The sequence below is a fragment of the Anastrepha obliqua genome, chromosome 3 (assembly GCF_027943255.1).
Source record: "Anastrepha obliqua isolate idAnaObli1 chromosome 3, idAnaObli1_1.0, whole genome shotgun sequence".
In the NCBI taxonomy this organism is placed as follows: domain Eukaryota; kingdom Metazoa; phylum Arthropoda; class Insecta; order Diptera; family Tephritidae; genus Anastrepha; species Anastrepha obliqua.
In genome coordinates, this window is record NC_072894.1 from 94,131,687 (window position 1) to 94,147,861 (window position 16,175).

A 16,175-nucleotide genomic window follows, 5' to 3' on the forward strand; every position below is an offset into this window, starting at 1 on the left:
GTTATAGAAAAGAAACTAAAAAGTTTGACCCAAATTGGGGGACATCAGAATTCGTTTTAGAGGTATGATTCCTACGGCAAAGTTTCTTATTTTGATCCCTAGAATATGATTTTCATAGAGCAATGGGCGATTTTTTTGCCTCCCCACAAATCGACCCGGCCTAATGTACATAATTAGTACTGATCAGTTTGCAGTTTGTTTGAAATTACCGGAATTACATACACTTTATTTACATTAAAGATTAAGAAACTTTGGAAATTTCTAGAATATTTTCTGAAAAAACTTAATATTTCGGCAATGTGTCTTTACCGCACAATCAATAGTTTTTCCTAAACTTCTAAAGTGACAGACAGAAAACTAGTAAAGGGTTTTCCAATAGCAGGTATTTTTGGTGAATGGATTGCGCCATCGAAAGATGATTAACGATTTTTTGCAGCCGGAATTGGATAGTATTGACCTTGATAAGCAACGAAACCATTGATCTTTTACGGGAAAAGTTTCCGGACCGTATTATCTCTCGAAGAGATGATCATCATTGGCCACTGAGATCTTGTGATTTAACACCTTGTGATTTTTTTCTTTGGGGCCACTTGAAAGAGAAGGTCTACGCCAACAGCTCACGGTCGATTCAAGACCTCAAAGATGGAATTCGTGAGGCTATCGGGGACATAGGGCAGCCACTTTGCAATCCGGTTATGGAAAATTTCATGAAAAGGATATTGTCCTCTAAGCGTGGTCGTGGTGATCATTTGCCTGATGTTATTTTCCACTATTTACGGCTTACCTTCCTTTTTATAATGAAATAAACATCCGATCATTTATACTAAAAAATAGCATTTTTCTTTGATATCTACAACGGGCTTAACTTGTAACAGAGCTTACAGCAGATTTAAGTACAAAGTCTGCGCTAGTAATTTCAAAATTTCCGTAAATTTTATTGATATCAAAGATGATAGGTTACAAAGTTTGACCAGCCGAGCCAAAATTGTGAGAGCAATCTCGGCTGTCATGTCATAGGCATGCGCATTCGGCTGTAGAATTATGTCCGCTCACCTCCCACGTATTCATACGCGCTTCCAGTCGGTCGTTGTTCATAAAGTCAGATAAGTAACTAGTGTGTGCGTTGAGTTTTTCTTATATCACCAACACAATCTCAGTTTTAGCAGATAGCAATAATGTCCCTATGACGTTATAGCAGAGCGTGTTTTATTTCAGTCGAAGTACAACTAAATGGCAACAGCTATGTGAGCTGTTAAGTTTTAAGTAAAAGTACGCTTGCTAAGCATATTTTGCTACTTAAATGTCTGTTCCGCTAAATAAAATTTTTTGTATGTATTATATTAAATAATATATAAATGTATGTATACATGTTTTCTACTAACTTTAAAACTCATTATGACATCTAAAAGCTCACAAAAGTGTGATCGGAATGCCAGGTACTTCTTTTCCTCTACTCAAGTTTTTAATTCCAAACTTAAGAAACTTTTCCATATCATAAACCTAACTCAATGGTGCTGTTGCTGTTGTTGTTCTTAGTTATGCCATCAAATAACTGGAGCAGGATGCGTCGGTGGTAAAAAGCACCGACAACAGAGGCTACGGTTGTGTTGACGGCATAGATGGTAGTAAAATAGCGGAAACGGAAGTTCGAGCACAACAAAAGGATTTCTGCTCGTTACTTAAATTCACGTCGAAATCAGCAACTGGCAATCAGCTAGTAGAAAGTACGGGGGCATATAAAGTAAAATGTAGTACTCACATAAGAGACGGCGAATCTAGTGATAAAATTGTATAAGTGTATGTGTGACTGGTTGTCTGGTTATGAGGGTGTTTGTGCAATCGTTTGCTGCCTGTCTGCTTGGCTGTTTGCAGCGATATTGCATGCGCACATCTATTTTTGTAACAATTGCAATTACAGCGGTAACAATGACATTTGCGCAAAGTTGATGACTTGAGAGAAAATGGGGGAAACATGTAAAAATATGAAATATGTAAGAAAGTAAACTTTACGCAAAGCAAGCGTGCTAAAACGTTGCTGAAGTCAGCTTTCAGCACAAAGGACTCTTACCTGGTTCGCAGGCAGTTGCAGTTGTCGTAGTGTAGCGCCTGATTATGAAAAGTTAAATGCAATCAACTCGACTCAACTCAACTCAAACTGAACTTGACTCGATGGCAGTCGGCTCAGCAGGAATGGGCCAGTCACAGGAAAATTCGGCGAAAATGGCTGTAAAGTTAAATTAAATTTGATTTTCATGGAGCAGCGAAAACTTTGACACTTTTCTGGCCTGGCCTTGCAAATTCGCATTAAATTTTCCATTTTCGTTACTTTGGTGTGGGTGTGTGTGTGCAAGTGTGTTCTTTTGCAAGCGCGATGTTTTACAGACAATTGCAATTGAAAAAAAATTTAATAATTGCATATCCTGGCAGAAAAAAGTCCGACGCCGTAGCCGAATGGATTGTTGAATATTGTAATATTGTAAAATAGTAATACGAGTACATACGGCGGCCGCCGTAGCCGAATGGTTGGTGAGTGACTACGATTCAGGAGTATATAGGTTCGAGTCTCCGTGCATGGAACGCCAAAATGAAAAAAAGTTCTTTCTAATAATGGTCGCACCTGTTAGCGGGAAAGCTCCTCTGTCACGAAAAAGCTCCTCATAAAAACCATTTGCCGTTCGAAATTGGATAAAAACTATATTTCCTTCCATTTGTAGGAGAATAGCAAGACACGCACCACAAGTAAGAAGAGGATCTCGGCCAAACACCTAACAGAAGTGTACGTGTCAAATATTTAATTTTTATTATAATTAGTAATATTAAAAGAGGTGAATGAAATTGTTTGGCTATTTAAACTTGTTTATTAGCGTCGAAGAAAAAATATATTTACTTACTGTTGATTTATTTTCTTTTTTTAATTCTTGTTTAGCTTATCTAAACAAAGCCACAAATTTTAGCGCCAATCGAGTTGTGCCGACCTGTCATACGCGTGATTCTAATTAGAATCGGTAGCAAGCATTCCCAACAAAGGATAATACAAATTTTAAATTAAGACAGAAGGCAGAAAATTGAAGCTGAATCTGCTTTTTTCATTGCAACCAAACTCGTGTTGTGTTGAGTATTGTGTTTTATTTTCGTAACGATATGCAATTTAATTTAAAGTGTCATCTTCTTTGTAATTAGTGACATTCATTGAGCTGCCGCGTCAGGCCAGTCAAATATATGATTAAATCAATTTATTCAAACTTCTTTTTTGTAGTTTTTAGTATTTTAGATATAGGGCAGAACTGTAAAATGATTTAATCAATGGATATTTACAGCATGCATCATTCATTTCAAAATGTCACTCTTTGATTGTAAATATAAAAATCACTTTTCGAAAGTATTGAGGGATTTCTATTCAAAAATCTTTCGGGGTGCTACCGAACGGAAGGTAATCATTGACTGCCACCAAATCATGCGTGAATGCGAATTTGGATGAGTGCCGTCACTCAACTCATTCAGTACTACTACTACTACTATATAAATAGAAAGCTTTAATTAAGTAATTTAATACTTAATACTTAATGAATGATTGCACGCAATAATCAACACAATGTTCATATGAATGCTCAATTAGTGTTAAAAATGCTTCTGTCAGCAATTTTTTCAGAATTAAAGAATTGGAGCGCGAAAAAAAAATTCAAAATTTTAATAGTGACAGAGATTTCCAACTGCATGTGATTTCATACTTGTATAGTACTGATGTATGGTTATAAAAGGTGGTCCATATAATGGTTTATGTTTAAAAATTAAAAAAAATAAATAAATTTATTTCGATTTATTATTAGTTCATTTGAAAGAGCAAACATTCCCCTCATTTAAGGAGTAGGACTTCATTCATGTGGCTGCCTTGCCTAGACCATGAAGTGCGCCCTTATCACCTGAATCGCCAGATCACTCGCATGATATCGGCGCTTCGCGGTAATGCACAAAAAAGTCTTACAGCGTCAAATTGCTGCTCCGAACATTTATCGAACTTGGCCACCAATGCATCGATTGTGATATGGAATGGAATATGTTCTGCTGAAACCATAGATCATCCAATGGCATGTCTCAAATTTTCGGTCTCTCCACATCGGTTATCACGCCTTTGTTTACCGATATGGAAACACCATTTCGCAGAATTTTCAAAGAAAAAAGGGACCAACTAACTACAACTAAAAAAGCGACCACTCTAAATTTCGCATCAAACTGTACCTCTCTGAGGATGCATTGGCTCCACAACGATCATGTGAGGATCTTCCGATCTTTAACTGCGGCAGTTTGGTTTGTTGACATAACCGACGAGATGAAAATCCGCTTCTTCAGAATTGATGATTTTTACTTTTTCTCAATAAACGCACTGTTAAGGCTGCACAGAATTCACTTTCCAGCTGTTACTGCCATAATAGACTATCCTGTACTATATATGTACATATGTAGATGTAACAAATTCGAATTGCATTCTATTGAGTTGCTTCAAATGTCAAATTCAGCTGCTAAGCCGAAGGTCGTCTACTAGTAATAAATACCTTTTAATCAATTTTAATATTCATTGAAATATTATATTCATCTGTAGTAACCGATATTCTATTTGTGGAAGCCACTATATACTATATAATCATTATACTTATACAATCATGCCTCAAAAAAGTAAATCATAAAGAAATTCATGAATGCATTTCTATTTAAATAATAATTGGCACGTAAATCTTTGTTTAGGGTTTAAAGCGAGCTTCTCCAAATATTTGTGATGCGAGATGTGATAATGCCCTGAAAATAGAGAAACTTATGATACAAAAAATTAAATGAAGGTTGCAGGATCGGGTTTATGCTTCTTACCATCATTCATTTTGCTAGTCGCTAATAATGACAAGCTGGATTGAATTAGTATGTTTTTGGCGTAGAGTGTTCGTCCACATATTCACTTTTGGTGAATGGAATACAAAAGAACATAGAAAAAATTCGACTACAACATGCACCGGCTATTCAAAGTTATGCTTCTCCTAGCTTTTGGCACTTCTTGACTTTGTTTTCTATTTTTAGGCATACAAATTCTTTATAAATCATAAATTTTTTGTACTTGCAGATATCTGATGATGATCGAATGAGCTTAACTACAGCCGTCTCTGATGAAGATGATGGCGAAAGTGTCATGGCGTCACCATATAAAGCAAAGGCAACTGGAACGGCTGCTTCCTCTTTCAATTGCACTGGTGCTGTACGCAAAGCTGGGTGAGTAATAATTCTAAGCGAGTGGAGTAAACACAAGATAGGAATTTACATATGGCAGGCATTAGTAAAAAATAAATAAATAAAACATACCTGTGTTAAAAATCAATACTTTGCACTTAGATTTCTACTTTGTTTTTAATACAGAAATTCAGGGATTTCCTCATAAAGCTGGTATTATTGCGATCGTACAAATGTGATGGCTTAGGTATGGTAAGAAACCTCGCGATCCTTTTAACGTCAATTACAACTATTTCGCAAAGGACAACCAATTCGGTCGGATTTATGGGGGGAAAAGAGATTTTTTTCACTCAAATCAATAATAAAATATGATTTTTAAGAGGACAACTTCTTACTGATTGACTTAGCCAGGTCTGGTGCTCTTTAAAAGCAGATTTCAGGGAAGAAATGCACATTGAACTACCTGTTGCTATGGTGAAGGAATTTCGGAGTGACTGCCATTTAAAACCTGTTGTGAATTGAAACTTCAAATGATGTAAAAAATTCTTTTGAACGCGGTCTCTCCTTGACAGCTCAGATCGGCCCACTTCTTATAAAAAGAATATACTCTTTGCAGGCGACATAAAACAATAGACATTCGTTAACGGAATAACATTAAGACAGATACCTCAAATTGGAGGTAAAATGCAGCCAAAACATCTACATAATAAAGGAGGGGGCGGCACAAGTGTATAAAATGCCAGTCATGGAGTATGCCACATATGTTTTAACTAATAAATTCAATACCATGTCTACCTTGTACCAAACTATCCCAGTAACGTTTTTCTGAGCAACCCAACTCTCTGTATTGATTAACAACTAACTAGTAACCCTAGTTATAAGTACTATGTATCCTATAAACCTACCTCAAAGTCTCAGAATGACTTGCTACACTTAGTCAATCGAATTCGAGTTTAGTTTACAAGTACTCTCTGATAAAACGGTATTTAAAATTATTGTATCTCAATCTCAAATTCATATGAAAGATGACAGATGGTAATAACAAAACAAAATGTTTTCCAAAAAAAAAAAACAAAAAAATGGTAAGAGGTCGATATGTACCAAAATAGTTGATGTTGTGATATGTACCACAATAGCTGATTACCTGCTACTCCTCATTAAACCATTTTGTTTTAAGTGCAGCCTAGTGGAACGCCACGCGGGATAGATGCAGAGGTGGCAAGGCGACCTAAAAGACAGTAGTCTATGATCAAAGCAACTAGCATAGAAACGTGTTTCCTTGACCGACTAAGTAGCGCCTGACGGCCTATAGCTGCAATTTCCATACCAAGAGAGAGGCGGGTGGTACTGCCCTTTCTCGCTAGTTTTTCTGCCTTACAATTTCTGGTATGCCACTAGGTCTGTTATGTCTATTCGAAGAGACTGACAGGGATCTATATGAAGAGCCCAACGAACTAGAATCCGATGAGAACGAGGGCGATATTACAATGGTGGAAATGGAGACTGCAAAGCCTGATAGCCATTAAATGTTTGCAGAGTAATCTCCATCATTATAAATCGGCCTCTGCTGGTTTACTAATCCGCTTAGCAAATCACGGAGCGCTGGGTTCGCATCAATAGGGTTTGCGGATTGAGTGACCCAGACTATAAGCTGTTGCGGTGTTTCTAGAGCCTGTATTTTAGCAAGAGCTACTCTGGATATATTTATTTTATCGAATCTTAGTGATAGTGACTTGGTGGTAGCTAGCCTTGAGGTAAATAGTTCTAGATATTGACTGGCGTTCGCTTATCTGGCTCACGAGCCTGCTGAATTATCGCGACATATTTTGAAACAAATGATGCAAGAAGGTAATAAACTTCTATTTAGGCTAATTGTGAAATGCGATGCTAACGCTCATCACTCATTGTGGAGTAGTAACGATATACAAAAATGAAAGGGGTGGATTACTTGCAGAATTTATCCTGGGCACTAGGTTTCTCATTTGTTATATAGGTGAGGAACCGATTTGGAGACTTCTCTATAGGTAGTAACATTTTTGCCCAACCAGACAGCTGCCTCATTAATGGCTAGAATTTCACCCTGAATTACAGTGATTAGGAAAACGAGCCGGAACTCTTACTTTTGGCTTCTTATAGTTTATCCTAAAAAGCTAAAAAAGAAAATTATAAAAGTTTTAAAAATAGCAAAAAATATTTCACTTTCCATACCAAAATTTTCAGTATTGAATAAGTCCCACAATTTTAAATTTTTTCAGTTTACTTTCTATTTTACTCAAGCCTACAAATAAACCAATTTTCAGAATAATCCACTGTATATCAAAAGTACTTTTATCACTTGATATGGAATCGCTCGAATATTTAAATAAGTTGTAAATTTTGTGTAATTACTTTTTATTGCAGTTTCTTGTCGGTGAAAAAATGGCTACTCCGCAAAAAGCATCAAATCGAATTGGCTCGAAAACGAGGTTGGAAAGGTTATTGGGTTTGTCTAAAAGGCACCACACTACTATTCTATCCGTGCGACTCACGTGAAGGGCGTAGCGTCGAAGCGGCACCAAAGCATTTAATTATTGTTGATGGTGCGATTATGCAACCTATACCAGAGCATCCTAAACGTGATTACATATTCTGTTTGAGTACAGCATTCGGAGATGCGTATCTATTCCAAGCGCCTTGTCAGGTAAGTCCGTACACAAGTTCTAAGTGCACACACGCACGCACACGCTCGCACTTTACTACCTGATAGAAACATCAAATAATACCACATACGTACTTCTGCTAGATTTCATGATAACCATAAACAAAAAAGGTATGCGTTCAATACCATTTCTCATTACAGAATTCCTTCAAACATTCCGTTAACCAAAACTATTTTGAGTGCTTTCCAATAGCTATATAAAGTATCCTAATATATGTATGTATGTATGTAAGGCGGTCGTAGCTGAATGGGTTGGTGCGTGACTACCATTCGGAATTCACAGAGAGAACGTTGATTCGAATCTCGGTGAAAACCCAACATTAAAAAAACATTTTTCTAATAGCGGTCGCCCCTCGGCAGGCAATGGCAAACCTCCGAGTGTATTTCTGCCATGAAAAAGCTCTTCATAAAAATATCTGCCGTTCGGAGTCGGCTTGAAATTGTAGGTCCCTCCATTTTTGGAACAACACCAAGACGCACACCACAAATAGGAGGAGGAGCTCGGCCAAACACCTAACAGAAGTGTAAGCGCCAATTATTTATTTTTATTTTACTTGAAAGGTGAGATTTTACTGCAATCCCCTATTAACGACAGCGTTTAAGTATCTGTTTTTGTAGAGATTAGGATTCAAGATTCCTCATAAAAAGTGATTTGCTTGTCAAATTTTTAAAACTATCTAGTAGATAACAGCCAAAACTATTTTGTTTTAATCAAACACTTAACAAAAGTAAGCAATTTTTTTAGTTTATTTGGATTTTAAAAATAAATTAATAAAAACAAAACACGTTATCCGGTACTGGGGCAAACAAGTGCATGACGTGTCTCTGATGTCAAGTATACCTAAGTGGTTAATTTAGTTTAAGATTATTCAACGTATTTAGATATGCCGCATTCGATTCACTACTCCTCTGCTCGCTAGAGAATTCCGCTGACCGCTAAGCAAACAATTTGTGTATAAAGCAACAAAAAGCATAGCTCACAAGTAAGGCCAGGCTACGAAGTGTAAGTACGGTCCTTTTTTATTTTTTCAGGTGGGATGTTTTGGAAAAGAATGCTAACATTTTTTTTTTTTCAAAACGAAAATCAAGGAGTGCCATATACATCGGTGGTTTCAAGATAATTTCTTTGTTTTATTCACTATTCGCTGTTCACTATTCACTATTCAAGTTTTAAATTTCACGTTTACTATTTTGGGCTCCATTGCTATTTGGGCTCCGTTTATTAGGCATATCATAAGCAAATCAGCCCAATGAAAGCGATTTTTCAAATATCTCGGCAAATTTCTTCTTTGTATTGCAATTTAATATTCTAAAATCCATTCCTGGTCGCAGATATGCAGAAATTTAAATTTGAATTTGTCTGCAAATTTTGTTGCTCATACGTCCCAGCTTTCATATTTTTCTTTCGCGTTCGTATTTTTTAAATATTCTTCTTTAATATTTATCAGCATTTCAGTTGCACAAGCACGAGCAGCACGTACAGTTATAACTGCCTTGTGACCCTGCGAAATACGTTTGCATACGCGCCGATACACACACACAAGCACATCCAAAAAAGCGAAATCTATACTAACAGCAAAATCATCACATGACTTGAATTAAATTTCCATTACAGAGAATTGGACAAAAAATATTACAGTAGTATAGGAGCGAAATCGCGCGGAAAAAGAACCAAGCGAGATTTGAACACTTTTAGCAGCTTTTTCCACAACTTAATCAAATCTACTACGTGCATTTTTACATAGCGCATGGCATTTCCCAATTTACGAACGCATCTTTTACAGATCGCACATATGTAGATATATATGTGTGTAAGTATACACATTCAGGCACATTCTTAAGGATTTTGTACATTTCGCTTTCGGTTGCAATTACTCCTTTTTTTTTTTTTTGAATGTTTGGGAAGCGCTCACGCTTGAGAGCAAGTAAGCTCTAACACTTGTATGTATATACTTATATACTCGTGTAAACGTATTTGCAATTTTATTTGAATAGAATAAGCATTTCAATGCACCCATGAATCCTCACAATCTATTCTGGCCGCATATCTCTATGTGCTTATGCTTCTCTGTGCCTTCATATACAAGTACATACAAACATATGTGCGTATGAAGAGTATGCGGCTTGATTTTAAAGTCGAACGGAGTAGAAATTCTAAACTACCTTTTTCAAGTCGATTTTTCGAATTAAATATGATTTGATGAGTTCTACTATCTGGTACCCGACGCGTTTCTACCATAAAGAAAGTAATAGCAGGAATATCGTTTGAAATTAAATTTGAATGAATTTTGCAGTGAGAGGGACATGAAGCCCGAATAACTCCCGAAGGTGATAGTACAGCAAATACTCCAGAAAAACCTACTTCTAAAGAAAATACAGTACGCATTTTAGTGGTTATATCTTAGCGCAAAAGAGTTCAAAGCTTCAGATTTTGGACCTTCTTCATAGGCAAAAAGCATATGGAAAACAGGCATGACTTCATATTGAAACTCGTTTATTATTCAAGAGCTGTGTGGTGGACAATATTTTGTGTTTTTCCGTCTTTCTTCAGCATCAAAACAATTTTATTTTTTTGGTTGGCCGACTTGTGAGCATGTAACATATAACTGGCCATATGAAAAACATGGATTTAGTATATATAATCCGCATAGTTTAAGTGGCTTACCTCTGACCTAGTAAAAGATCATAGTGAATACAAGACGAATGGGGAACTACAGTCGTTTGAAATCAAATGGTATGTTGGGGAGACTAATAAGAATGCGTGGATTGAGTCTCACTTCTCCATTGAACTCTCGATTATAAATAGTTGATTCCATGAAGTTCGCCATAATTTTGTTTACAGCGAGTCTTGTTCCGTTGCACAATCGGATAGGTTGGGGATTAATGTCCCCAAGACAATAATTTACAATTTATATATATATGTATATATATATAATGAGCGCGTACACCCTTCTTTGGGCGTGTGGTTTGATGTTGTTCCACAAATGGGGGAACCTACAGTTTCAAGCCGACTCTGAACGGCAGATATTTTTTATGAGGAGCTTTTTCATGGCAGAAATACACTCGGAGGTTTGCCATTGCCTGTCGAGGGGTGACCGCTATTAGAAAACACATTTTCTTCATATTTGATTTTTCAACGAGATTCGAACCTACGTTCTCTCTGAATGCAGTTATTTCCAAATGTGGCTGCCGATGTATCGAACACATTTTTTACCTTTGAGTCATAATTTGACTTTTTGTACATGTCTCCAAAGACGCGATGCCTTGAAGAAAGTATTTAGCTTTGCAAAAAAAAAAGAAAAAACACACACTAAGTCTCGGTTATAAATGAAGCAAGTTTTCTTAAATCTGGTAAAGTTAAATAAGTAAAAAAACAGAAATATAACGAAAGAAGAATTTCAGGAAATGGGTAAATGTGTGCGTATCTCGATGAATTAATACATTTCGTCCAAACTTAGTAGACGTATAGCTCCCCACCTTCATGTGTTAAAACTATAATTCTTGCAGATAGTTAGGTTGATATGGTTGCCCAGGGAATGGGCACACTCGGACGAAGAAAGAATCGTCATTTGAGATTTTTTGCCATTATTGCACCATTAAAAACATTTTTGGTTACCTGAATGTGATATTTATGAAATCTAACATTATGCAGATGATAAAATGATATCTATATTTAAAAAGAATATTAAAATCCGTTTACCTAACTATCTATATGAAAGTAATGTCGTGATAGTCTACTTTGCTCAGTTTGAAGAGGCATTGAATTACTTTAACAAGCTTGTAAAACTAAGATCTATCCCGAAGATCGATAGTATAGCTAGCGTACCTTAAGCAGATCATTGGGGCAATCCCGATTTACAAATCTATAGGCGAGCGCAACACAGTCGGTCGGCTTTAACTATACTAAAATAGAGAATTGATGCGAAATGGAAAATTTAAAACGGGTTGGCGTATGTATGTACACATAAACTTTAATAATCATTAGGTACGATAGAAAATGTTTGCGTGAGAAATGTCAACGGCAAAGGCTTTGTATGCCCTTCATCGGCTCTATCGGCCCACCGCCAAATACACATTCATATAAACTCGCTTAAATACATACGGCCACATACTTTACACACACACATGCAAATATAGTCAAATGTGGCTGTGTGCACGTATGCCAAGGCAATGAATAGGAAAGTTATTTGCATTGCGAATAGCTGCAGGCAGCACAAGGCAAAAAACAGTAGCAGCGAATACTATAGAAGTTCATTGCTCGCGGACATTTGGTTTTGTTAGTTCAATTTGTATGTATGTATGTACATCGTCGTGTGTGTATACCGTACAAGCGACATGTGGTAGTTTTAGAATATTTATACAGCACATTCATACACGCATACATATGTATGTATGTATGCATGCGAATGCAAAGCTTGGCAATGCAGGTGTTGAACGCAGTGCATTTTAAAGTATTTAAGTGAATGTCCAACGGTCGCGACTAGGTATTTAATTTTGCATGCAATTTACATATAAACCATAAACACAGCCATTCGACGATTCGTCCTCTACCTAGTACAGATACGATCTAGCACTCACTGCCAACCATGAAATGCAAAGGCGACAGCTTTACTTACAATGTTCGTTGCCACAATTAGATATTTGCCGCTGCACTACTTCAACATACGAGTATGTGTTTATGTGTATACCTATATAAATGAAGGTTTGCTAGAAACATATGGTTGTGTGAAAGTGTGAAGCAAGATTTCGAAATGCATATGTTGTAAGTATTAATTATGAATGTGGCCATCGCCTACAGTCAGTCAGCCAGCATACAAACACTCCTCCGTGCATTGGTGCATTATTAAGAGCCTCTGAAATGTCCTCGCTCAACGCACTTCGCAGAAAATATTACAGAAACTCTAATTCACACAACACGCCTAATATACGACTTTAGTGTGTGCCTGTATGTGTAAGCTTAGCATGGACGCCCGCTAACAAAACTTGCTTACAACTACATGTACGAGTGCATATGCAAGTACATATATATAGGTATGTGTGCGTGAAAATGCATGCACAATGCCTGGGGCGTTACCATTGTGCGCTACGCTGAAAGCTAAAGAGTTTGCACTAATTTTTGTCTTTGGCACTGTTTTTGGTAATTTTACGTGACTTATTTTTGATGCCCCAAGCGATTTTCGTACACATGCCGGGAAAACAAAGTTTTTTCGAAAAAATGTCTCCAGTCGGCAGAGATAGTTGCTCAATTGAGCAAATATAAAGCGTGGGTTAGTCGCCTATTTAACTAATGGCAGTTTAGAAATATTTTTCTTTATAAAATGGAGCAATTAAAAAAGTTTCCCTCTGCGAGGGTTCGAATCGAACCGCTGCACTTTGCTCATATGCAGACATACATTCTGTTAAAAAAGTACCAGAAATTGTTCAATAAAACGCAAAATAGTTGTTTAATCACCCAAATTTATTTTGTCGACTTCAAAATAGGCTCCATTCGAAGCAATATACATATGCTAACGATTAGTACAGTCGTCAAAGCACCTTTTAAACGCTTTTGAAGAGATCTTCTTCAGCTTCTTCAGCGAATTCTCCTTAATCCTAAATCCGATGTATACGGTGGTTATTCGATGATCTTTGGCGAGTTTTTGGTCAAAAAAGTTTTCACAATATAAGCCTTTTGAGACGATGTGTTATTATGGTGCAATATACATGACCTTTTTTCACAATTTGTTTCCCTACGCATATTTTCTATCTAACGTCGCATAACCTCCCAATAATATCATTTATTTACCGTAGAACCATTTGGAGTGAATTCCGAGTGCCCAACACCATGATAATCAAAGAAAATCAGCAGCATGATTTTCACTTTTGACCGTCTTTGACGTGGTTTTTTGGGTTTCGCCTCATGTGGATAGCGCCGTTCAGCCGCCTGTTGAGTGGTATGCATGTCAAACTCATACCGTATACAGTAGGGCGGGTCGATTTAAAAATCGCTCATTGCTCTGTGAAAATCGTATTCTAGGGATCAAAATAAGAATTTTTGCCGATGGAACCACACCTCTAAAACGAATTCTGATGTCCCCCAATTTGGGTCGAACGAAAAATCCTACTTTGACCCATTTAGAGTGCTCCAATCGAGTCCAAATGTATGACCGACCCCCACTAACTTTGGACCGCCGATCCACCCATGCCAGTGGCACACCCCCTGGAACTCCCCTGGGGGGTTCCCCATACAATTATTTCAAAATATCACCATTTTTGGCCTTTACATAAAAAAATCAGCTAAATGGCTATGTTTTTTCTTAATTTTTATTTATTTATAATAATATTTATTATTTATTTATAATATCTATTTTTTCTCTTAAGAAATTTATTTATGAAAAAATTAAGTGAGTTATAGAAAAGAAACTAAAAAGTTCGACCCAAATTGGGGGACACCAGAATTCGTTTTAGAGGTATAGTTCATTCGGCAAAGTTTCTTATTTTGATCCCTAGAATATGATTTTCACAGAGTAATGGGCGATTTTTTGCCTCCCCAAAAACCGACCCGGCCTAATACAGGTATTTCATCACCTGTTATGATGCGCTAGATAAACGAGGGGTCTCAATTCACTTGTTCAAGCATATCTGCTGCCACCTTTTTCCGATGAATTTTTTGAATGAAATTCAACTCTCTTGGAACGAAGCGAGCAGCCGCGTGTCTCATGCCCAATTGATGGTATAAAATGTTGCGAATTGATTCGTGAGACACGCTAAGGTCTCGAGCTACCTCCCTCAAATTAAATGATGGATTTCCAGCACTTTTGTTGACGTTTTCATCCGTTGATGGGCGATCAGATCGGAGCAAATCATCCACGACTTCTCGGTCCTCTGCAAAAGCCTTATACCACTCGTATACCCGTGTTTTTGATAAAGCACACTTGCCATAGGCTTTCTGCAACATTTTCAATGATTCGGCACACATAGTTCCGTTCAAAATTCAAAATTTAAGAGAAATTGTTTCTTCGATATTTTTATCCATAGTGAAAATCGCGGAAAAACCTGCGGTTGACTGATATAATTAAATATAAAAAAACAAGCTAATTGGCAGATCACGTTCAAACTCTGCGACACTATAGAGGACAGTTGTACGGGCGTTCCAGGAAACAAAACTTAAATTAACAATTCCCGATATTTTTTTCACAGAATGTATATAAAGATTGTCCAACCAACGAAACACGCCAGGGTAGTGTATGAGTTTCTTTAGAATGGCTGATTGGTATAAAATATGTATATATACATATATAATTGGCGCTTACATCCTTTGTTGGGTGTTTGGCCGAGCATCTCCTATTTGTGGTGTCCGTCTTGACTTAGACTCCAAGCCGCAAATGGTTTTTTATGAGAAGCTTTTTCATACCAAAAATACACTCGGAGGCCTGCAATTCCCCATCGAGGGACCACCGCTATTTCAGTCCCAAAACAAATCCACTACCTTTCGAGTATAAGTGATTCCAGGGGTAAGAAATATTTTTTTATTGTAGATGCCGCTCCCTAAAATAACGAAATTTGTATTTTGTTTCAAAAGTGTGTATCTTTCAATGAAATTGAATTATCAGAAGACACTGAAAGGGAAAATTAATTACTTTTTTTTTAGTTACGAAAAATGTTTTTCCTATCCACAAAGCAGTCGTATGTATGCATATGGGCCAACTTCTCTCTCGTCACCCCCTGTTTCTACATATAAACCTCCTGCACCTCCGATATTAAATTTATCGTGGTATGGTTTCAAAGTATTTATTAACAATTTGTAGGTTTGCACACGAATTTGCAAAATGACTAGTCACTTTCAACGTAAAAACATGATTTTGAGTGGTTAAAATATCAAAAACATGCTGAAAATATGCAACTAAAAAAATAATTAAGTTTTTGTTGTGAAAACACTATTGAATTTTATTCGAAACGTACAAAAGGCGCCGGTAAAACATTACGAATTTGGAACGTATTCACTTAAATAGCAAACTGTTTGAATAGATTTTTAAAATTAAATGTTTTCCTGTTGTCGCTGAGTACATTCTTAAACATGGAAAAGGTCCTTTCTGTGGCTACACTGTAAATAAGCAAAAGCTTACAGGCAGAAGTATTAGTCATTGCAAGTAAAAATATTTTTCAATCAGATGAATTGAATTACTGCATTCTATTATATTTTATAACAACAAAACCCTTATATTTGCTGAAAAGAATATTTCAACTTATTCCTCACAGGTAAAGAATTCACAGGCTTAATTTGTTC

At 36.7% G+C, this 16,175-nt stretch overlaps 1 protein-coding gene across 1 annotated transcript in view; it reads left to right on the forward strand.

The window, feature by feature from the left end:
* Positions 1-5,101: 5,101 nt before the first annotated feature.
* The window catches only part of LOC129243049 (protein still life, isoforms C/SIF type 2), a 297,252-nt gene continuing 286,178 nt past the window's right edge, over positions 5,102-16,175 (forward strand). The window contains exons 1-2 of the mRNA XM_054880124.1: positions 5,102-5,253; positions 7,612-7,891. Coding sequence (XP_054736099.1) covers positions 5,126-5,253; positions 7,612-7,891 — 408 coding nt within the window. The 5' untranslated portion in view covers positions 5,102-5,125. The remainder of the gene's footprint in view (positions 5,254-7,611; positions 7,892-16,175) is intronic.